This window comes from Cottoperca gobio, chromosome 15 (genome assembly GCF_900634415.1).
Source record: "Cottoperca gobio chromosome 15, fCotGob3.1, whole genome shotgun sequence".
Taxonomy (NCBI): domain Eukaryota; kingdom Metazoa; phylum Chordata; class Actinopteri; order Perciformes; family Bovichtidae; genus Cottoperca; species Cottoperca gobio.
The window spans coordinates 15,035,954-15,060,008 of NC_041369.1; the positions used below are offsets into that span (position 1 = coordinate 15,035,954).

At 42.7% G+C, this 24,055-nt stretch overlaps 1 protein-coding gene across 10 annotated transcripts in view; it reads left to right on the top strand.

Annotated features, from left to right (window-relative positions):
* Positions 1-24,055, top strand: part of LOC115020475 (calcium-activated potassium channel subunit alpha-1) — a 127,653-nt gene that overhangs the window by 21,627 nt on the left and 81,971 nt on the right. For all 10 annotated transcript variants that reach the window (XM_029450525.1, XM_029450535.1, XM_029450533.1 and 7 more), the window contains exon 2: positions 9,706-9,864. In XM_029450525.1, coding sequence (XP_029306385.1) covers positions 9,706-9,864 — 159 coding nt within the window. The remainder of the gene's footprint in view (positions 1-9,705; positions 9,865-24,055) is intronic.

Here is a 24,055-nt window from a genome sequence, read left to right on the forward strand (position 1 = left end):
GGAAACATTTTAGGAAAACCTTTTAGTATAATAATCCAAATTTACATCTCAAACTATGACCTAAAAATTCAATGAATCACATCTCCCCAGCACCATCTCAACAAGAATGTCTTTGTATAAGCATAACAAAAGATGGTATTGCATTAAAGTACACAGGTCTGCGAAATCTGCGCAGGTTGTAGTAAATAACACTAATAACTTTTGACCCACCACACCTACAGGTTTGCTGCTAAAAAAAATGCCAGTCATGTCTGGATGTTGCTCTTTATAGAGCGGGGGACATTGATCAGTGCCGGTTAGACATCAAGGAGCCAATTAGGGCAATAGCAACCATCCTGTTTGTTTTTCACTCCTGGAAAAATCCTAAACGGCCAGTTCTGCAGAAGGTAATGGGCCCCCGATTTCATCTGTCTGTTGGGCACTAATTGACAGAGAGCTCTCCGTCTGTCTGTGTTTAGACGGAGCACTCATTAAAGGGTTCTGTGGGGAATCGGTGGGGGGATCAGGGCTAAGATAGGTGACCGCTTCATAAGACTGTTGTTGTAACTGTTGCTCTTGTTGTTGTTCTCCATTCTGCTGTTGCTGCTCTTTAAATACACTGAGGGGCGTGGAAGAAACAAGACCTCAGAGAAGAAAGACTCATACTTTCAGTTCATTAACAGGGGCCATGAAACCTTGTTTATACAACTCCAAAAAAAACGTAAATGAAATGAATACTAATCAGATTAAATATGGAATTACTTGTATTTCAGATGCCAAGAATCTTATAAAAATATGTAACCCTCCACAAATGATTATCACTTTGTGGAAATTCCCTCTTTAACTAATTCAAGTTTTTTACAGGAGTAATAATAGCACATCTGTCAACATAATTAATATCATGAGCATGTGTTTTTAATCATAATATCTTTCCTCTTGTGTGCTTTGATAAGCAATCCACCAAGAGCAATGCAATGCACTTTTGAGAATACTTACAATATAATGGCCTTTTCAAGTGTTTTATGAGGAGAGAAACCTGTAATAGTACAAGTAAACACTGTCTGTATGCAACCTCCACAGGGTACCTTTTCAACCGTTTTCTTATTTCAGTCTACTAGTCAACATGATAAAATAGTATTGAGGCAAAAGCCAGTACCAGCACTTTTTTATTGCACAAGTATTGCACTTGTATAAGAATGTTATAGAATATATCACAATGAAAGCTGCCTACTGTGCTGCAATGTGGTTAAAACACATTTTTGACGTAAAGGAATGACCTCTGTTTTTGGCGCTGTAGTGCCGTACGCCACTGAGAACGTCCTGCTGCTGTTATTCTTTTAAGTGGAGATTTGAGTTCAGCCACAGGCTCCGTGGTTAGGAGGCCCAGACAGACCGCGAGCACGGAGGCACACTATTACCTCCTGATTCATAGGTGTGGTAAGCAATGCCGACACAAACCGAGACCCAGTTGAAATAGAAATCAATCTTTGCCCTTAACACACACATACTGTATATACACACACACACACACACACATACTGTATACACACACACACACACACACACACACACACACACACACACACACACACACACACACACACACACACTCACACACAACATTGTCCAGTGCCCTTGAATGGATGAAAGTCCTGTTTGTTAGAGCAATAATAGAAAATAGAGCCAACCTTCAGGGTACAGCTGAACAGATTTGAGGTTGGTGGTTCTAAACAGCAAGAACATCACAGGGACAACAATGTCATTGTGAGGAACGTCACGGTCGCATTTAGTGCAAGCATGACAGACAATTACTCCAAAGAATTGTGAAAGTACAGCAAACTATGGCAGAATGCATTTTATTTCTTACATTTTTTTATAAATATGTGGAACATTGGACGTATATTTCTTGTGATCTCTAATCTTGAATGCTCCACTTGTATATTCATCTAATAAAACACATGCACATTGGGCTTCAGTATCACATGGTTGAAATTAGCCTCAGGTGATTGTGCCACACATGGCAACACAGGCTGTTGTCATTCAAGGATGTTGCTTTTTAAAATTTTATTCCACCTACTTCCTGATAGGAAGACATTGTATGCAACCCCCTCCGGGAAAAGAGTGCAGGTTATAGTTTGTGGTCAGAATACGTGTCCTATACGTAGAATGATTTCATTATAGAATCAAAGACTGTGATTTTCGTCCTTGGTGCGATAACCTCTGCTTCTAGATTCTTCTTGTGTCAGCAACCACCTTGAAGGGCATTTGTCTGGTTTATTAAATGGACCAATTTGAAGCGGTTCCCTTCTAGTCGGACCTCATCTGCATTGAAAACAAGAACGTGAGCCTGACAGCCCTGTGTGTATCACCATAGTAACAAATAATCTCTAGTTTGGTGGAAAAAAAGAAGAAAAAAAACCCGATATAAATTACACCTGTCAAGAATTAAATGACCAATTATTACATGTCCACATGTGGAGAAGAATGTGATTTGCTTGTGTATGGTATGTTATGACTTGAATGGCGCTTCCCCCCCCCCCCCCCCCCCCCCCACCCTCCACAAGCATTTGTTAAATGTTCACTCCTCCATCTACATTAAAGTAATTATGCTGTCTCTTATTTGTTATCATGGTCTTTTTGTGTGAGGCCATAAATCTTTCTAATGCTTGCTTTCTGTGGTGATTACAGGGGCAATTATCTGTACTTGCAACCCGATACAGTAGAAGCAAAGATCAGCAGAAGAGGCGAGCAGCTTCTTGTCAGTGGCGGAGAGCCTGATTGACAGCTGCTTACTTTGTTCAGGGTGAATTATTAGGCCTCGCAGACGGGAGCAGACGTGATTACTGGTTACAAATTCCAATTATGTGGTACCAGCCGTCTCTCTGGGTTTTTAAGAGTATTGGAGGTGCAAAAACAGTCCAAAGAAAATTATGATATTGATTTTTTAGGTCTGAAACTGCTGTGGTGCCATTTATTGCTCAGCCACACAGTAAACTAAGTGAAAACTGAGGTTAGTGTTATTTTCTTTGTTCTCCCGACTGTTAAAGCTCTTAAAGCTTTCAGCTGCCAAACAACTACATCTAGAGGGAATAGAGATACAGTCGTACATCAGCTCATTTTCTGCGCTCTTTAGTCGGGCTTTTGACATCAGAAATGTTCTGATGGAAAAACTTCCAAGTTCTTTTATTATATAACCTACATATCGATGCCCTCATTTAAGCCACTGAGTTTAACATCTTAATGTCAGCAGATAAAAGATGTTACGGATGACAAGCTCAGACCTTTCAATCTCCCACAATTCATTTCCTCGTCTATTATTATCCCGGACCACTGGGGCTTGAAATGTTGTATCAATGGAAGAGGTGCAGTACAGCATTATGAATTCAACGTAAGAAAGTCTCACTAACGCAGATGTGTCTTTAATCTGTCCTCTTCTGTTTGAGCAGAGGGCCATGAACAAATGTATCTACGTCTTGCACTGCCAGGCTTACATTATGCTTTTTCACATCGCTGTCTTATTGTTTCTCTTTGTTAGCCGAGGAGACGTCACAATTTGGAGAAAAGAAAGCCTACTTGGAGTGCAGCCATTTTGAGGAATGAGTTCATGTCCTGTTGTGTAGATGGGTTTTGCTGTCCAGTGGTGAAGCAGAGAGATGTAAACTGTTTGGCTTGTCTTCCTGTTTGTCGACATTGTTGATGTCATCTATTTAGTTCAGTGTCCACAAATGGTCTAATCCCACTCTGGCCTGCAGTGCTCAGTAGGCTTGGCACAGAGGGGCAGCACAGGGCTAATGTGATTCTGGAGATGGCCAAACTTTCCAATGACACCGATGGCTTTAGTATCCTGGGTGTGACCAATGATCACTCTGTGATGTCGACTCAAACCCCCTGAGCATAAACTGTGTTCATAGTATCTTCTACACCACATGTGCAGATTTGATATGCAGCTTTCCAGCCTCTGTAAATCCCAATAGAGTGGTGATAGGAAAGTTGTGTTGATAGCGGTGACATGTATGGGTACCGTCCGGGGCAGATTGCCTTCCAGGCTATACCTGTGTAATCCCTTAATCAAACACATGGCAGCCAAGGTAAGCCCTTAACCTCTGGATCAACAGGCTTTGGCCCGTAAAGTCCCATCATCTCAAATCAGAATATTCTATATATATATATATATATATATATATATATATATATATATATATATATATATATATATATAAAAGGATTTACACGGCAAATCCTCACAAGTTCGCACAAAGATAAATGATACACACGTATGTTAGAAACAAAGAGATGCAGTTGACGGTTCTCTTTATTGTCGCACATTGATCTCTTTGTTTTTCACATTTTCTACATTAACACGAGTTGTTGTTGCAGAGATACATCACTCCAGTCACATTTCACTTCCTATGGCCTGACAGTAATTGGCCTGTACCATTTGCCATAGTTCTATATGGTTCAGCCGGCATGACCTACACACAGAAGTCGCAGCTTTTCTCCACATGGTGTTGTCAGATTCACCTGTGTTTGTGTGCATCTGCATTAGTATGCGCAGAGGCTCCTGATTCTTCCTCCCTCTTCCCTTTTTGCTGTGACCCAGTGTAGGTCTGTAACCCAGGGACACTGGGTAACTGTACCGGCATTAAAATAGCAAACGGGGGGAACAAAGCATGTTATGAGATTCACTAGTTTCACGTCTCCCTGGGTGAGGCTATAAATAGCCTCTCACACTGGAATAGAGTTTTCCCCAGCGATGCGGACGAAAGCCAGAGGAACAGCTGCGCTTAAGCCGAGTCCTGTTAGATCAGCGGAGTCACATGGGCATGCTCCTGTCTCTCTTCCTTGTCTTTTCTCTCTGTCTCGCTCTCTGTCTCACCCTCGCTTCCCATTTCTCTTGCTCCCAATCTGTCCCGCTTTCTGTCTTTCACCCAATTGTTTATCTCCTTGTCTTGCAGTATCTTTGTCTCTCTGACACTGTCTCCACCCCTGTCTGTCTGTCCTGTTTGCTCAGGTTTCCGTCTCTCTTGATGTCTTGTAATTTGTGTCTCTGCCATTATCTCTGCCCCTCTTGCTTTATCGTGTTGTCAGTCTATCTTCTTTGCTCCCTCTGACTCTTTGTTTGAGTGCGTGTCCTTCTTTGTCTCCCATAGCCTCCGTCTGTTTGTCCCTGTCCTGTAGATATCTAACTGTCAGTCCCTCTCTTTGTCACGTTTTATCTGACTTTCTCATTATTACCAGTTCTCCCCTGTGTACTCTGTTAATTGGTACAATCCTAAAATTAACAGTGTTCATCTCTGTTGTTATAAAAAGGTTTCGTGATGTAGGAGGTTGAACTACATACATTTTTAAAAATAGAATTTCAAACAGATGTTAAACAAACACTTTTTGCATTGATAAACTCATAAAGTGTCCGTAATTCACTAAATGCTCATGATCATAATGTGCATTTTAAAGTTATAATACTTTAAGATGCACATTTCAGTCTTGCTTGAACTAGTTATACCAGTGGTGGCTAATGGTGGTAATACTACAGTAAACACTCCTTGTGTATATCTGTTGAGCAAAACCACACAACATTTAAATTTTAAGTTAGTCAATACAGCAGGGCACAGAAAAAGTTGTAGATGTGCGGCATGTTGCCTGCAGCTCTTTATAACCGCTCACTGTGGCTACAAAATCTGAAACTGCTGGCAAAAAAATAAATGCTGAAAATGGCCGTTGTCTTGTTTTGTAAAAGCATTTTTGATGAGCATTCGCTGTCAGCTCTGATCTTAGTGACTAATGCCTTTAATTTACTGTGACAGCTTCACAAGTGTTTTGCTAGTCAAACACTTTTAATTTGCACTGTGAGAAAATGTTTTGTTTGCATCAGCTGTAATTTAGTACATTTCTGATATAGCTGTGGCAGACTGAAGCGGCTGAGGTCAATGAAATACAATGAAATACAATGAAATACATGCATGTATCGTTTCCTGTCAATCCCTGGGTTAGTGATGGGCAATTTTAATCCAGCAAACAATCAAAACCACTTTTATAGAGAAGCAATTACCGAATGATTAAACATTGAAAAGCTATTGCTGAACAATTCTCACTATTAATAGTGTAAAAAATGGGGTTTGATTAGATAGAAATATCATATTGTAACTTCAAAGACAAACATGAGACTTCATTCTCCTTCGTAGCTGTCTGGTGCGCATCAACACACTTATTTAGAAGTCTTTTGAGCATCATATCACTTTTTCGTCTTTTTCGTTTGGTTATAATCATATTTACCGACCCCTGCTGATACCCCCCCCCCCCTCCTCTCTGCCTGTCTCTCTCTCTCTGTTTGACATCACAGGTGTGTATATATAGCCAGCAGATGGATTCTCCCATGGCAGGCTGCTTCAGTGCTTCTCTCTCCCTTGGCTCAGGCCTACCGCCGACCACTCAAATGAACTAGAAGCAATTCCTTGTTTACATTGTCTCTTCCGATCTGCCCAACCATCAGTTTGTGACTGCATCCATTATTCATGTATTCCCCTCCACCGCACGCACACACAGTAAAACATTACTGCTGCTCAATGTGTTCTTACGTATAGCCTCCCTGTTCAGGCGTGTACCAGTGAGAATTGCTACTCCCATTTTAACCCGGCATCCGTGGAGGTCTAGACACAGAGTGCACATTATAAAATAAATCTCCTTGGTCCTGGTACAATCCATGTCTAACTACGCTGTCGTTTGTCTTTTAAAAAGAAAAACTAATTTGTGAAGACATTGTTGTTTGGCGTTTCCTTGATGCGATGTTGCAGAAGCAAAACTGTTACTCAGTCAGCAGTGTTCACCGCAAAATCGTTGCGACAGGACTGATGCCTGAAGGCATAATTTCGAGGAAATGGTAGCAATGAGAGCTAGGAACAGGTACTGCTACTGTGAGACGTGACTTACGTGACATACGCTACTACTGTTATGAGGTGTGTTCCTACTGTGGCACATGTGTGTGTGTGTGTGGAGTGTGAAGTTGTTGGGGCCTTCCGGCTAAGAGGTAACTGCTGAGCACAGACTAGCACATACTACGCCACCATGGCATTCCTGGAGTGCTATAGAGCAAGCACACAGCCAATCAGATTGGACATCCCTGTGCACTGTGACCCTCATGCATACACACATTGCTGAGTGTTTGGAGCATGTGACAGGCGAGACACATGCTGGCATCTTAGTCATGCAGCCTGCGTATTCAGTTAGTTATGCATATTTAACTATTTATATCTTACCGTATCCTCCAGCTTTAGGCAAAATTCATCTCATTGATCCTCAGTGATTTAAGATGTAAATGTTGTTTATATACAGGTAAGCATTTTCAACACAAACTGGATCGTGGGGCAATGTGTGAAAAACATTTAACTCTCAAATGAAAATAACATTTTATCGTTAAGATTTGGAAATAAATTGGTTTAAATTAGGATTAAAATAGGATAAGTTTTAGTTAAAGTAAATCAAATTAAAGAAGCTAATTGTATCTCTGAGTTAGGCTAATAACCTTTTTAAATCCATGTGTCCTCTTCACTCCTTGTATTGTCAAATAATATTCTTACTTTTTCTAAATGGGGGTTACACACACTATTGAATCCCGCCGAAATTTCAGAAGACAAGCCTTCTTCGAGTTAAGAGCAGCTGCCATTTATAATCACGCATTGTTTTGGTGGGACTTTGAAAGACACAACTAAATGCTTCAAATAACACCCATCATAGGTACTTTAAAAGTTTAGTGTAGAGTCCCGTAACACTAAGCCGTTTAACGAGAATATAAGGCATAAGTAACTGAATTATCTACCGCAGTACTGAGAGGCCTGACGGCAGGAGCAGATAATGACTTAGTCAGGCTTTTTCAGGGCCAGTTTATTGGGGTTGTTATGGGGTTGGAATCAAATTAGGAAAATGGCAACTGTGTCCATGCCATATCATTATGAAATGTAATCCAATTTGACCAGACAATCCTCTTGAAATGGACAGTCATCTCTTGGGCTCATCTGTTATAGCACTGCTCTTTAGACCTGGAGAAATACTCAAGTTGCAGTCCGGTTTGTTTTCATGTTTTATGTGGGCACATACAGTATTGGTCACCCCCGTGGCTGCCTTGCCTTTGGTTACATACTCTTCCTGGAACAAAATGTGTCTTGTGTAACAGCAACACATTTGCTGTAAACACAAATATTTTTCAACTTACATCATCGTTTTTGAATGTTACGTGGGTCATCGGAAACAAACTGCAGCAATGTGACATGTACAGTACCGGGAAACACGTTTCACTTTGTTGACATAGCACATAATCTGCTTTGATGGCTACTTGTCGGATGTCACTGTGAGGAGGGACATTGTAAAATGCGTTCCGAGTGCTGCATGTGTACCCTGCTGTAATACGAGCCTGCCTCCTTGGAAAGGGGCAATGGGCCGCCATCAAGAGGGTCGAAAGTTATTGCAATTCCAAGGATTCTCTGTGGACGCTATTTGCTCGGCTTAACTGCATGGTTTTATGAGGCTGAGGGGTGACACACAAGCCTTTACTCTGCTTGTAATTGCAGGATTGATTGTGTTGCCTTAAAGGCTGTAAAACATAGGGAAATCAGCTCATTCCCTTTTTCTGCCAGAAGTAAAGGGAAGCTGAGTGCCTACTTGTGTCAAAAAAACCCCAGGACTGAGTGAATGGCTGGAGAGGAACAGCTGCATGCAGTGTCTGTGCCAAGCAAAGCATGTCAATGAACTGCCATGCAACTCTGCTCACTCAGTCGGACACAGGAAGGAACGTTGAATGGCCTGCATGTGAACAACAGCTTTATTCTCTCAACCCTGCGGAACAATTAACTTAAAGTGCCATATGTGCATAATGGGGAGAGTGACATCACATACAGTCTGTCGTTATGTAACTCATGCACACATGCAAGTTTTACGATAGGAGCTTATATCAGTAATTAGTTTGTTTGTTGATTATATTCAAGGTGTTATTACATATCTTGCACATGTGTTAAGAGAAATACGCCAACAATATCGTTCTCTTCTCACTGTTAAGGGGAGACACTACAGGTGAATAGTACAACCTTTCCAGTTGATTACTTCAATTAAGAGAATTATTGTTTGTATTACAATATTTCAGAGATTTTGGTGTTTTTCAGAGAATTCTTGTTTCATTTTGTTGTAATATTAGAGACAAGAATTTTTACATAGGGAATGTTGGATATCTATTTGTATCACTCTATTCATAAATCAGAAAATACATAAGAGTTACATTAAATTAATGTGTATAAGTCAGGCTATAAGTGAGTTTGATGCATGTAAGTGTTACAATGAATGAATTGTTAATTTTCATACATCTTGCAAGACACGACAGGTAAATAGGGTTACAATTTTAATTGATATATATCACCAGCTCATTACATCAGACAATTATGTTTTAAATTCTAACAAAGGTAGTAAAATAGACACCTAAATGTGTATTTTGGATGTTTTCTTTCCAGTACTCTGAAAGAAGACATATTATGGAAGCAAAATAGCCCAAAACTCTCATAATTGACCAGTGCATGAAAAAACAAGGATTTTTGCCTGAAGTGTCTCCTCGTAAATGCCACTTGAAGTTTGTGTCTTTTTTATTTCTCCCCTGAAGATTCTCCTTATCCCTAAAGTAGGCCATATTCCTGTCTCTATATTTAATATGCTCCATTTCCTCACACAAATTATAATTCTTTCTTCCAGGAGGCTCAGAAGGTGGTCAACCCCGTCAATCTGGCAACAGACAAACCAAAGGGTGATGTGAAGGAGGAGGTCCCAATGAGCGAGGTGGGATGGATGACTTCAGTCAAAGACTGGGCCGGCGTCATGATCTCCGCTCAGACACTCACTGGCAGAGTTCTGGTAAGTTTGATCTCTTTAAGTTGATATAAATGTCCCAAACCCAGATTCAAATCCAGTTGCACTTTTTTCTTCCACTAATCATTTTGCCTGACAAAAATAGATAGTAAGTGCAGCAGTTTGGTCTTTCCTCAAGCCTACAGACTGCAACTGGTTTTCACACCCAAATTGGCTTTCTGATTAATCCACTGCCATGTACACATGTACTCACCTGCTTTATACAGGTCCCACTGGAGATGTACTGTTGGGCAATTAATTTGATCCCCACAGAATCCAGGCGATGCTCAGTCCTCGCTGAATCTCAGTCGGCTATTTGGCTGGCAAGCCTTCTTTCTGCTGCAATGGCCTATGTGCGGCACGCTGTAACTCACTCTGCTGTGCCTCTGCCAGCTGAACCGATGAGTCTGTGTGTGTGTGTGTGTGTGTGTGTGTGTGTGTGTGTGTGTGTGTGTGTGTGTGTGGATGCACAACTCTGTGTGTATGTGAGGGGGAGATTTATGTGTACAAGAGATAGGATGGTGTTTGTGCAATAGGTAAGAGGCTATCACTGGGGCTTTTCTCTTGCTATGAATTACAGTCCCTTACCTCTGCTGACCGCTCTTTTTTTTTTTTAGCTTCATCCCTCACTCTTGCCCCAGAATATCTCCTGCGTTCTACAACTCTTTGCCAAATCCTGATGTATCTGCGTCTAACTCAAATATATGAGGATGTGCTGCTATTCAGCCTGTTCCCATATTGCTTGGCTTTTCGTACTATAATGACAGAAAATTGTCGCAGCGATAGAATTAGCCGATTGTGTAATGCCAAGTGACTTCGACTTCGAAAGCACTGCTTGCAATGACACAGTTTGAGGTTGTAAAAACATTTGATCCATGCCAGCGGACCGGTCTCGCAAAATACATAATTAAAATGAAAAACTGCCTTTCCATCAGCAGCATTTCTCATGTGCTCCTCCTCTCAGCTTAGCTTCACTGAGCGGCATTCAGTTGATTATGAACTTCAAAGTGTCTGATTAGAACTGGGGCCCATTCAAGTTAACCCCGTCATTTCCATGCTGGACAATATTCCTTAGAGTGAAATGACCCAGACAACAGCTTTTCTGTTTTCTTTATTAGTGTTGGGATTTTCTCATTGAGATAAGATATTGAGGGTCTCTGCATCAGCTGCTCTTCAACAGCAGGTATTATCTTTTTTTAATGTTTAATCTACTCTTAGCTCCGTCTTGTCTTACTTAATTTTTCACTGCATCAGAGTATCAACAGCAGTATGTCTGTCTTGCAATGACTGTGCATCTGTGGACTGAATGAAGCAGCAGTGGGAGTCAGGAGAGAGATGGATCCAAACTAAACACTGTCATTGTAAATATTTGCTGCAGTGTGACAGTTTCTTCACGCCTGGTGAGAATAGCTGGAAGTTTAGAAGGATTCAGGCCTTTCATGGTGAAGAAGATGAAGAATCCTGAAGGGAGCTGTCAATTTACTAAATGAGCCTCTCTTTCCTCACTTCCCCACTCACACAGCTCCGCTGGCACGGACACAGCTCCCTCTCGCTTTCATCTTCTGCTCTGACTGAGCGCTCCCAATCTGCCCTGTATGTTTGTATGTGTGTATATATGTGTATGTGTGTGTGTGTGTGTGTGTGTGTGTGTGTGTGTGAGAGAGAGAGAGCAAAGAAACATATAGACAGACACACTAACAGAGAGACAGACAGGTGGATGGAGAGTGAAACGGATAGTTGTTGTGATAGTCGGTGAGAAAAACGGCACTGGCTGCTTTAAAGGGGTTTCTAGGCCCGGAGATATCCCCGCGTATCACCTGCTGTGATTTGTTCTACTTCTGGTGGGTTTGATAATTCTGCCCAACAGGCTGTGTTTGCTTACGTGTTCAGAGTAATGATATGCAGCACAATATGTACAATACTGATGAGCGTGTAGGTGAATGAGTATCTCCTTCATGTGGGTGGAATGTATACATTTGTGGATGTATGCTTGTATTACTCCACATAAACAGTACATGCGTGACATCTTGTGTGTGTGCGTGTGTGTGTGGGTGATTTTATGGGTCTCTTGCTCTACCATCAGTGCTTCACTGCAGATCAAAATTGCGATGAGTATCCGTGTACACAGAACCAGGCTGGTAACCATGGCAACTGCTGTGTAGTGGCGCTCAGTCATCTGACATTAGGGGGGAGTCTGCCTGGGCCCAACACACACACACACACACACACACACACACAGGTGGAAGAGCCAAAGCAAAAGCAGATTGAGACAGATTGCCTCTGGTAGGCAGAAAGGCAGAGCCCTCCAACTCTATTAATTTGTTTGCCTTGATGACTTCACTGGCAGGGAAAGATCAAGTATATCCCCAAACTTATTGAATCACCAAACACATTTAAATACACCCGTGGCAGCAGCTTGGCCCAGGTGTCCTCCATCTCGTTTCACCACGCTAGACCGAATCGCTGGCGTGCAAAGAACAAGGTCCGCTTTGTTATTGATGCCTCTTGTGACCTTGCCAAACTACTTTGCTCTGATGAGAAAGAAATGAAATGAACACACATCCACCCACGCTGCATAACCATTAAGAGCTGACACGTGCTGCATGGGAATCATTCTTGTCATTAACGGGCGGTTTTAAAGAAGTCCCATCGCTGAGTCTTAGTCTGCGAGAGCAGAAAGCTATTATGGCCCACGGAATCGCTCAGACCATGTAATAACCGTAAACAAAGAGCAGCAGGTGCACACAGGCATATGTGTGTGTGAATATATGTGCTTTCAAGAGACAAAGGTGCTGATAATATGTTGTTTCCTCAGGCTGGTCGTATGTCAAAGTCCCCTGTCGTTGTGCGATGATAGCCTCTGTAACCTACATGCATGAGGTCCTCCAACCACCATTACACGCACACAGAGCTATATATCCAATTTCGATTAGGCTCCGTGTCACCTTATGTGCCTTTTATTACATACCGGGGGAAATGATTGATGCTAGCATGAGCCGCTGTTGCTCCTCTGCGTGGGTCTTTAGCTTTTTGTTTCACACATCACTTTTACAATATCGCCTTATCAAATATTTATCACCTCACTTACAAATGATCTGCCTCCAGTGTGGTTTTCAGTTGACACTAAGCTCGGTCAAAGGGAAAAACATGAAGGGCGATGAACTAAAACATAAACCGAACACAAAAACAAAAGAGAAGAATAAAAACACACAGTTTCTTAGAGTAATCACTTACACATATGTTTTAATGGTTTGAAAGAACATTGATTGAGAGGTGATAAAGTCAATCTGTGGGGATTTATGCAGAGCAGCAAACAACTAAGCAACTAAGGGCCAGCTGCAGCTTAAGGAGGAAGTGTCTCTTCGAGCTTCACGAGACAGCTGTCCACATAAATGCACTGCGTGTGGAGCATAGGTGAAAGGCAGAGCACCTCTGGTCTGACGTTGGATGGCTCATCGGTCTCTTGACAACCGTATCACCCCAGTTGCTTTGTAGAAAGACCTCATTAAGCACTCAAGGGCACGCTGTCCGAGGAAATGACTAGTTGGACAGCTGGAAATATGAGTGGGCGGAATTCTTGTGCTGCATTAACACAACATCTAATCTAATTGATTCCTGCATTAATGATATGGTAACAACATATGTATTCCAATAAAGAGCAGCAAAAATAGCGAGGATTATGACCTATGAATGTAGATATTCAACCTATCTCTCTGTGCAGTGCACAGCATGGTGGGTCCAGAAATAGGTCATCCCTACCATCTTTCTTAATGGAATCTTGGGTGGCAACCAGGGACCATCTGTTCACATGGTCCGCTCTCTAAACCCCGTGGTCATCCCTCTGCCTACCCATCCACCCACACACTGCATGGCACTCTGCATATTGACCCCTGTCATCTGAAAATACAACACATCTGGCTATCTCTGCAGTGCAGAGTGACAGCACATGCATTCTAACTGCAATTGTAACAGATCCAGCACAGTCCAGCTGTTTGTGACACAGATTCTGCAGCAGATTCTCTGACAGGAAGCACCATTTTCTTTCTCACGCTTTCTCCTTTTGTGCACCTTTGCCTGCGATTTATCTAATATTCTCCATTTTCTTCTGTGTGTGTGTGTGTGTGTGTGTGTGTGTGTGTGTGTGTGTGTGTGTGTGTGTGTGTGTGTGTGTGTGTGTGTGTGTGTGTGTGTGTGTGTGTGTGTGTGTGTGTGTGTGTGTGTGTGTGTGTGTGTGTGTGTGTGTGTGTGTGTCTTGGCAGAAAACAAGGTTAGATTGTGCAAAGTGCAGGACAATGTGCGTATGTTCCATTGTGTTTCCATTGTGTGAATGCGTTCTCTCAGACTCCCTGTGACTGCCTGCAAAGAGAACAGCTGTCATTTACGGTGTTCTACTTTTCAGACTGGCATTGTTTTATATTTATACAGTGTGTATTCACCCCTATGTATCAGTACATTCTTGTACTGACAGTCCTTTGGGCTTATAAAGGCATATTTGTGTCTTCTTTCAGCAGCCGTTGGGTACCGCCAGTCTGTTTGCATCACAGAGTTTACCCATGAACATATGTGTTTGCGTCTAATGCGTGTTTGTCTGAGTACATACAGTATGTTTCTCCATGCTGTGGATGTGGATGTGTTCTCACGGGCATGCATAAATGTGTAAATGCATGTGTGTGTCTGTTTGTTTTGGCTTGCTAATTATGCTTTCCCGTTGCGTGTGTGAAACTAATTTATTGCTGTCAGTAAACTCCTCAGCATGGATACAGCTGTCAACACAGCACCATCTCCTGCATCATGCTCCTGTATCGTGACAATAGCCTCATCCTTTCACACAAAAGTAATGTGTCTCTTCATATGCATTCAGTAGAATAAGTCTTGTCCATTATATCGCGTGATTGCAAGAGTGAGGATTTTACTACACAGTGTTTTATATTATTTATCCATCCATGGTGTGTTACTGATGAATGAGGAAACTGTACAACAAGGACATCAACCCACACTCATACAGACACGTATGCGAGTACACCCTGAACTAGGACTTAGCGATGGTTGGTTGAAATCATTATCGCAGTATTAATAATGATATTTCTTATATATCTGTAGTATATACCATGATTTGGTAAAGTAATTCTGATGTTCAAAACAATGTTCTGCTATCATATGAGCACAAACAACAGACATTTAACGTACAATAGCATTATATGTTCAGGTTTATCAATAACCATATTGAATTATTACCCGGCTCTACCCTGGACATATGGACAGATATACGCACATACATTGCACTAAAACACACTCAATTCCCATCGTGTCTGTCAAAAGTATCTGTCTAAAACAAAGCGCCTCTGGTGTTGACGTGAGAAATGAACAATCAATAGCCGCAGAGACCATCTCTCCAGGAATCTTCACACTCGCTTTACAACCAATTTCTCTGTAAATTAATAGCAGTGGACACGGACAAATCTATCAATTTTTCTCTTTTTTCAGCATTCAGTGACATGACACTTTGCTCCAGCAGTGTGTTCCTCCATAATAAAACTCCTTTTCTCTTAACTCAAACTCAGTGCCCTCTGAAACCTCCAGGCTGTCTCCTGGTCTCCCCCTCCCATTTCTCCCAGTTGTACAGTTTAGCTAGCTGCACAGCTTATTCATCTTGTCATTTGCCATAATTTATCAGTTCAGTCGATGGCAATCCAATTGGCATTGACTTAAATCCTCTGAACTGTGATGAATAGCTGTTTATGCTGGAGGGAACACGGGGTACAAGCACTGCAGCAGAACGAGTGAGATGGGGGGAGCAGGAGAGAGAAGGGTGTGGTGCCAGCCAGAGTCGCTTATGATTATACATTCATGTCGAAGTGCATTAATCCACAACAACTATGCACTTTGAAGATAAGGCATGATAAAAAATGTTTTGTGGAGAGCATAGTTTATTTCTTTCCAAATGTGAAATAAAAGTATTGGATCAGGATGACTAAATAGGTTTGTAACAGTGAGTAAGTGATGGCCCTCCATATAAGTAATTATTGCCAATGAGTGTTTGGTTTTTAGTTGGGAGAGCAATGCTGGTCTGCCGGTCTTTCGGTCAGTCAACCACTTTGGTTTAGACTGAACAGCTAGCCATGGCGCACATACTTTCAGACATTCTGTGGGGAAAATGGTTGTAACTTTGATGATCCCTGGCTCCTCCTCTAGCCTCAACATTTCAATACCTGCAACTAATGAAAATGATTAGGTTTTAGTTTAGTGCTAATAACAAATGTTACCATGCCGGCATGCTAAACTAAAATTGTGAGCGTAGTAAACATAATACCTGCTACATGTTAGCATTGTCATTGCAAGCATGGCAGCATGCTTAAGTTGGCATTTAGCTTAAAGCAGCGCTGCTTAAGTAGTGACACTTAGTCTTAAAGGTATCCTATTTTTAGTTTCAGGCACATTTATGATAATTTTTTGTGTATTTTCTGAGATATTAAAGGTAAGTAATTATGTTAAGTGTATAACAAGTGTATGAGTCATTTATATAAATGTCTGTTAAATTGTTTCAGTCTTTGAGTTAGTGCTACATGTCACTAGATTAAGAATGTGTTCTCATACCATGGCCACACGTCAGCTGTGTAAAGGCAGCCCTGCTGGCTTGTTTCTTTTCTGGGCTGCCGCCACATAAGAAACATAAGTCGTGCACTGAGCTGTGGAGGAGTGAAGAGGGAGGAGGAGGGGATGAGAGGGAAAGCAGGGTGTCATAGGAGGAAAGAAGAGCAACAGGGAGCCCTGCCATCAAGCTGCATCGTTTCAGCGGGTAGAAATTCACGCACCGCTTTCTCACTTTGCCAGCAGACATAGTGCGGCACATCTGAGCATGCATATATAAACACAGTGTTATGTTATACAGACAACATTCCATTTAAAATTCTGTCACGTAAGACTAGAGGAAGAGTGCTTGAAACAACTTCAGCTGCAGCTCGAGCTTCTTAACCAGATAAACCAAAGAAGAAAGATTCAATAAATTGTACCCCAGGGCTAAAAAGTCGGGGGGGGGGGGGGGGGGGGGGGGGTTATATCGCATAATGGATAACACAATTCACATCAGAGTGTAGTTATAGTTGATTTTTTTTTCTTTTGCTCCATTTAATTGATCAGCATCTCACTGCTTTTGAATTTGGAGCACAGTTTTACAACTCTGAAATCGTTGGTCTCAATTTGTCCTCTTGAATGATTTTCCCTGCAGCCTCGCTTTGCGCCCGTCATAACTCTGAGCAGTCCTGCGGGATGACTCATCATTGCTTGTTCTTTCTTTCCCCCCCATCTATTAAACCATCTATTTGCCACCTGGGCCTCTATCGCTAAAGAGCCAGTGACCTACACCCTTCTTCTCTCCCCGCAGTCCCACCATCCCTCAAAGTGTTCTGCAGAGGGAAAGGTCAAGAGAGCAGACACAAGAGTGATGTTTCACTTAGCTGGCTACCCAGCCTTCTCCTTATTAGATCAAAGTCACCTGTGACTTACAGGGCAATGTGTCCGAGTCACTATGGCGACAGTACAAGTTTCCTTTAAGTCTGGGCATAGAGAAACGACTCAGCACAAGTATTGTGTTTCATCATTTCTTTCCAATACTGTTTGTCTGGTTGTATTGCCATTGGAGTGTGTAGTAAGGAAAGTCTTGCGTGCTATTAGATAATTAAAATATTGCCGTCCTTGAATTTCAAAAAGTAGCTGCAATAATGATATTCCGTTTACTTTACAATATGATTAGTTATGCTCTGATGAAACCTCAGGCTGAGGAGTGACAAGGTAGTCAGAAAAGAGATTACATTTAGAGTCACAAGCACACTAGACTGCAGGCTAGAGACAGACAGACAGACAGACAGTTTGAGGCACACAGTCACCAAGCAAACAGTCGACGGGAATACAAATTGCGTGCAGACAGAGAGAGGCCTAAGTAGGCAGTCACGGAGGATGCAGGCATTCTCATGTTTGTCATTTTGAGCTCCCTGTCACCTTCAAGACAGCGCTCTCCCTGTCTCATTTCTGTCATGGCTGCCTGGTATGGTTTCGGGGAGGAGTGCTGAGTGACTCAGTGCCTCTGGGATGACGCACACCTAATGGATCAGAACCTGCAGCATCACATTGATCCAACCGCATCTAACACCGCTGCCACTGCCAGGCACATTTCTTAAAGCTTTCCAAAAATAGGATCAGGGACTGAGGACATTACCAAGATTAGCAAAGAATATAAATTCCTTTGGTTGCATTTATCAGATAGTGGCTTTCTTTTTTTTCTTTTTTTCTTCCAACTGACGCAGAAGGGCATTATTGTAGAGCAAAAGAAGGAAAACCCATATTTTATACCTTATTTATTAATACAAGTTAGTGAACTTAATTGCATGTTTAATACTGCATTTGTATAAAGCACCATTCTGTCATCGGTTGACAATTACATGCAGTGTGTTTACTTGCACTTAAGTAATCGGGTTACAGTTGGCTTTCTCGGGTAAGCCGATTTCCTAATTATCATGTAAACGAGAACCTGGTTACCTGGAAACCTTGGAAAGTAACAGAGGAGCGGGTGTGTGGAAGGAAAGGTAATTACACGGAGCGATGCCTCCTCCAGAGGCCTGAATAAGTTGGTTTCCACTAATGTCTCATCCTTGTCCACAAAAACGTCTAATGTCCTCCACCTTGGCTTGCTGAACGAGCTAACATCCACCTCCAGAGAAGTGCATCGCTAGATAGCTAATAAGCTAGTCACCTGCAGCACACTGAACACATTTACAGCATACCTGCAAATGTTAAAATCGATCCCTTTAGATGCTATATTGAGTGTTCGTTATTCCACAATAACTACCAATGAAATGCTTTCTGTCTCTGACTTGTAAACAGGCTTTACATTGTGCATCAGCACCGTCACTTGCTCAGCTTTTAGTCAAGTTCCTACGCCAGCTCACCGACTCGCAGGCTTGAAGATAAAGGAGCATTTCTCACATATCCCCAAATACCTTTTTTCCCCTCCTCAACAGGATTTTTGATTGCAAACATAGAAGACTATCTGTGATTTCAGATGGAGGTTCTTTAGCACGAGCGAGCGATAAATCGTCATCTGCTCCTGAATGATGGTAAATTAACCTGGAGGTTTCCTGGAGGAAGAAACAAAATACCTCCCAGCTCCATACTGTAGGTGTTGCTCTCTAACTCAATCCCAACTCCCTGGAGTGGGCTGAGCATTAAGAGAATTCCCCAGTGGAGACTGATAAAGTATCAAATTATTAACATTTTCTTGGTGCAGGCTCTTTAGAGCAGGAACTGCCTCCTCTTCTCAGTCTGTCTCACCATCTATACATCAGCAGGTCTGAGTCACGTAGAGAGACATAGTGTGGGAGTGAAAGGATCATTGGAGATGGGGCCGGCTGCATCCCTACCTCAGCTTCATAGGGTGGACAGGTTATTATTGCAGCAACATCGGTGCTAGAAAGATAGATGGTATGGTTGTACTCCTCCTGAAACTGACATAAGAGTCAACACAAAGCAACTGTCACGTAAGGTTTTATATTGATGGCAAACACCTCCCTACTTTGCTGTGCAGAGCCTCAGAATGTGAATGATTGAGTGCCAGCTTTCCATGTGTAGGCATTGCTGTATTATATGCTTTAGATTTCAATCTTTTTTGACCGTCCTATGACTCCTGTGACCGTATCAGACCCCGGTCGTAAATATGGTCTCAGGTTCGTTCTGAATATGCCGTTGTCACTCGTGTCATGTTTGCGCTTCTAATTGCTTATCAGAGGAGTCAGCACAGTGGGGACCATCTGCTAAACAAGGTTTCAGATCTGTTTACCCCCACTGGGATTCTGTTTCCTGGGATGGGGAGGCCACGCAATGCCCCTAAAACACATCACCTCCACCCAACCTGCCGCTCACTGCTCACAGTTTCCATGAGATCATTAGGGGACGATCACAGGTGATGTAAGAAGCACAGGAAGGGAAGGAGAAAGAGCATTCTGTGAGAGAGCAGGTGCACATTACATATGGAAGGAGAGGGAACGAGAACAAATAAAAGCAGGAGGAAATTCATATTACAGAAGGATTGATCTTGATATACATTCCAGCAAAGGTTGAAATTAATATTGGCAGCTGTTTTTTCTATTTCAATATACTTGACTTGGTTTAATCATCTTGCATATAACCATCAAACAAAGTCTAGCTTGCTTGTCAGTACATCAGAGAAGTGAAGACGTGTTACATGAAGGGGCTTGTTAGGCTTAGCCTCTCTCATATAAGAACCATGGCAAGGTGAAAATTAAATGGTTTGTAGGTCTGTCTTTGCCCCTGGCCCTGAATTGCATCAGTATTAACTTCAAAGCCTCAATGCATCAAAGAAGGACCAGAATCAGTACGACTTTGCTCGCTTCCTCCTCTCCTCTCCGTCCCTCCTCTCCGTCTCTCCTCTCCTTGTCCCTCCTCTCCTTGTCTCTCCTCTCCTCTCCGTCTCTCTTCTCCTCTCCTCTCCGTCCCTCCTCTCCGTCTCTCCTCTCCTTGTCCCTCCTCTCCTTGTCTCTCCTCTCCTCTCCGTCTCTCTTCTCCTCTCCTCTCCGTCCCTCCTCTCCGTCTCTCCTCTCCTTGTCCCTCCTCTCCTTGTCTCTCCTCTCCTCTCCGTCTCTCTTCTCCTCTCTTCTCCGTCTTTTCTCTCCTTGTCTCTCCTCTCCTCTTCATCTCTCTTCTCCTTGTCCCTCCTCTCCTCTCCGTCTCTCCTCTCCGTCTCTCCTCTCCTTGTCTCTCCTCTCATTGTCTCTCCTCTCCTCTCCGTCCCTCCTCTCCTTGTCCCTCCTCTCATTGTCTCTCCTCTCCTCTCCTCTCCGTCTCTCTTCTCCTCTCTTTTCCGTCTCTCCTCTCCTCTCGGTCTCTCCACTCCTTGTCTCTCCTCTCCTCTCCGTCTCTCCTCTCCTTGTCCCTCCTCTCATTGTCTCTCCTCTCCTCTCCGTCTCTCCTCTCCTTGTCCCTCCTCTCATTGTCCCTCCTCTCATTGTCTCTCCTCTCCTCTCCGTCTCTCTTCTCCTCTCTTCTCCGTCCCTCCTCTCCGTCTCTCTTCTCCTCTCTTCTCCATCTCTTCTCCTTGTCTCTCTTCTCCGTCCCTCCTCTCCGTTTCTCTTCTCCTTGTCTCTCCTCTCCTCTCTGTCTCTCTTCTCCTCTCTTCTCCGTCCCTCCTCTCCGTCTCTCTTCTCCTCTCTTCTCCATCTCTTCTCCTTGTCTCTCTTCTCCGTCCCTCCTCTCCGTTTCTCTTCTCCTTGTCCCTCCTCTCCTTGTCCCTCCTCTCATTGTCTCTCCTCTCCTCTCCGTCTCTCTTCTCCTCTCTTCTCCGTCCCTCCTCTCCGTCTCTCTTCTCCCTCTCTTCTCCATCTCTTCTCCTTGTCTCTCTTCTCCGTCCCTCCTCTCCGTTTCTCTTCTCCTTGTCTCTCCTCTCCTCTCCGTCTCTCTTCTCCCCTCCTAGATTATATACACAAAAGCTTGCATGAGTAATGCGTACCGTATGTAGGCTATATGAGATGCTTGTGTGCTCATTCTGATTATTATGGGATATGCACACTGCGGTCAGGCTCAGTCACTGTGAGGGTAGGGACATATTACCCTTCAGGTTAAATCCATACTAATGAATAAAAAATAAATACCTTGACTGGTAAACGGCTGCAGCCAAGCTGAAAATGACACGATCTGTTTACTTTATTGTCTTTTGAAATAATCCCATAGATGGATTTACTGCAAACCAGAAGCAGGGGAGAGCTCCATCATGGGGCTACTTAGACAAAGTAATGAAAGCATAAAACTCCCTCTGACAGCGGGGCTAAAGGGCCAGACGATCCTAGCCTCTGAAGACTGAATGATGTCTTGGTTTTGTGATCCCTTTTTCATTACTTTGCTGCAGCTGTATGTGTCTCTCTGGCACATTGCATTCACAGTTATTCCCACAAGTAGCATATCACCGTGGCAACATCACATCTCCCTTTTCTCAGGAATGTGCCATCGGTCTCTCTCTCTCTCTCTCTCTCTCTCTCTCTCTCTCTCTCTCTCTCTCTCTCTCTCTCTCTCTCTCTCTCTCTCTCTCTCGCTCTACCATCCCAGGGTGCTTCTATATATCGCATCCATCATTTGTCAATGAGCTTGAAGAGCCAGGGCAGCCACATTATAAATTGGTTTTGTATTGGGGTGGTGGCAGATATATCACAGACAGAGCTTCTCAAGTAAAACCAAAACTATCTGCATGAGAAATATCTTTTGCCGCCATTTGTGTCCTCACAAGGAGATCGTTTCAGCACATTCTGAACATTCAAGTGACAAAACCCTCTAGCAATCGTAGGAATTATGACTGAAACGGTTATGTCGTCTATTCGTTTTGGAGGATTTGTAACTTGGGTACTTTGAAGGGTTAGTCTTTGGAGTTTATCAACACTAACTCAGAATCAGTCTAAATTATACTGAACCAATTAACAGGGGCACAAACTAGACACAAAAAGAAAAAATGCATTATTATAATAACTTTCCTTTTACTCTTCTGCTTTTATATGTAGTCCTGTTATAAAATAAGAAGCTGTTGTCGCAGTGACATTTGTATCTTTAAATGATTTACAGAGATTTCTTTTTGTGCTTTAAAACCATGTAGAGTTTGACACTCTAAGTAAGGTAACACAGCTCCTCCCTGGTCTGTAGTCAGGCTGCTGCTTGCTTAGGCCAGAAAGAATTAAAGTCAAGACTGTGTCGCAGTCATAGCTCCTATTTGAATTGATAGACACTTACAAGAGCTCTACCTCAGGCCCGGTTTGAACTTAGGAATGTATATATGCAGGTGCTTGAGATATGAGTGTATTCAGCAGCTTTATGAGGCACTTTCAGTCATACGTCAGGATGGAGAGGGGGATTGTAAAAGGCTTGCGACTGATATTAAACCTATAAAATCCTCAGTCTCAGGAGGAGCCGAGACTTCCAGGCAGCAGGCGGCTGAACTTTTCACTGACTGAAGTGTTGGGCATTGAATATTGATACAGGGTGTCAACAATCAATCAAACCAGCAGACTATCATCAGAGGAAAGGTGAGAGGTGGAACTGATGGACACTGAAGTAGAGTTTGGCTCAATGTCTTCTTAATAAGGGTCATGACTCCGCCAGGAACGAAAGGTTCATCGACTTGAGGTTCTTTTAACATGTACAATTGTATTTAATGAACTTTCTGTTACTGAGTAAAATCCTTTACTTTTTGTTTCTGGTGGATTTGGATTATCTTTTTGCCACGGAGACTATTAATTATCTACCGAATGAATAACTGCATGACTTAAGTGGAATTAATAATGGATACCCCAAAAGGCAAAGGAGCATAAACCATTTGCAAATTGCCCTTGTGTTGCTCTCCTCTACCATATCTCAAACTACAGAAGCATACTGAGGGCCACGTAAGTCTGACTGAAATTGAATATAAACTATAATTGCTTTGTTTTTAATATTATATGAGAGACTTCAGCTCCTTACAGGCAACTATAGGTACAAATGTTTATTGTGACACATTCACCCCTCCTGCTGATGGCCGGCGGTATTGTGTTAAGGTCATTCGTGGCAGGTTCCAGGCATCCGCCCACCCTGTTGACTGAGCTGGACAGCTGTGTGTAGGGTTTGATCTGATGTGGCAGAGAGCAAACAGAGGAAGGATACACTGAGATACTGCTGCTCTCCACTTTACACATAGCCTGCCAACAAACACAGGATACTAATACAGCTTTTCCTCACCTTGCTGCAAGCGTGGTTTCTACCTTATCAGGACCCACAGCATTGTTAGCGAGCGAAAGTGGGCTTCGGCGCGGATGATAAACTTCTCATTAACCTTCGGGAAATTAAACGAAACCTTGATTTAATTAGATAAAGATCATGTCACCGCTGCTTCTCCTCTGAGATGAAACCAATGCGCCAGTCTCTTGGTGATATAGAAGGGGGGGGGGGGGGGGGGGGTTAAAGAAAAGAAAGAGAAAACAGGATGTGGTGCAGCTATATTGTTTCATCATTTAGAAGATTTGTCGATCCATTTGCTTTATTGGGAGGGAAGAGGAAGTTTTTAATTCCATATTTGGCAGCGCCGGGCTCTTCCTCTGGCTGCCAAAGGCAGAACGACATTATTTGTAGAAGGATGAAAGGTTTCGCTGAATTCGGCAATATGCATCAGACAAAG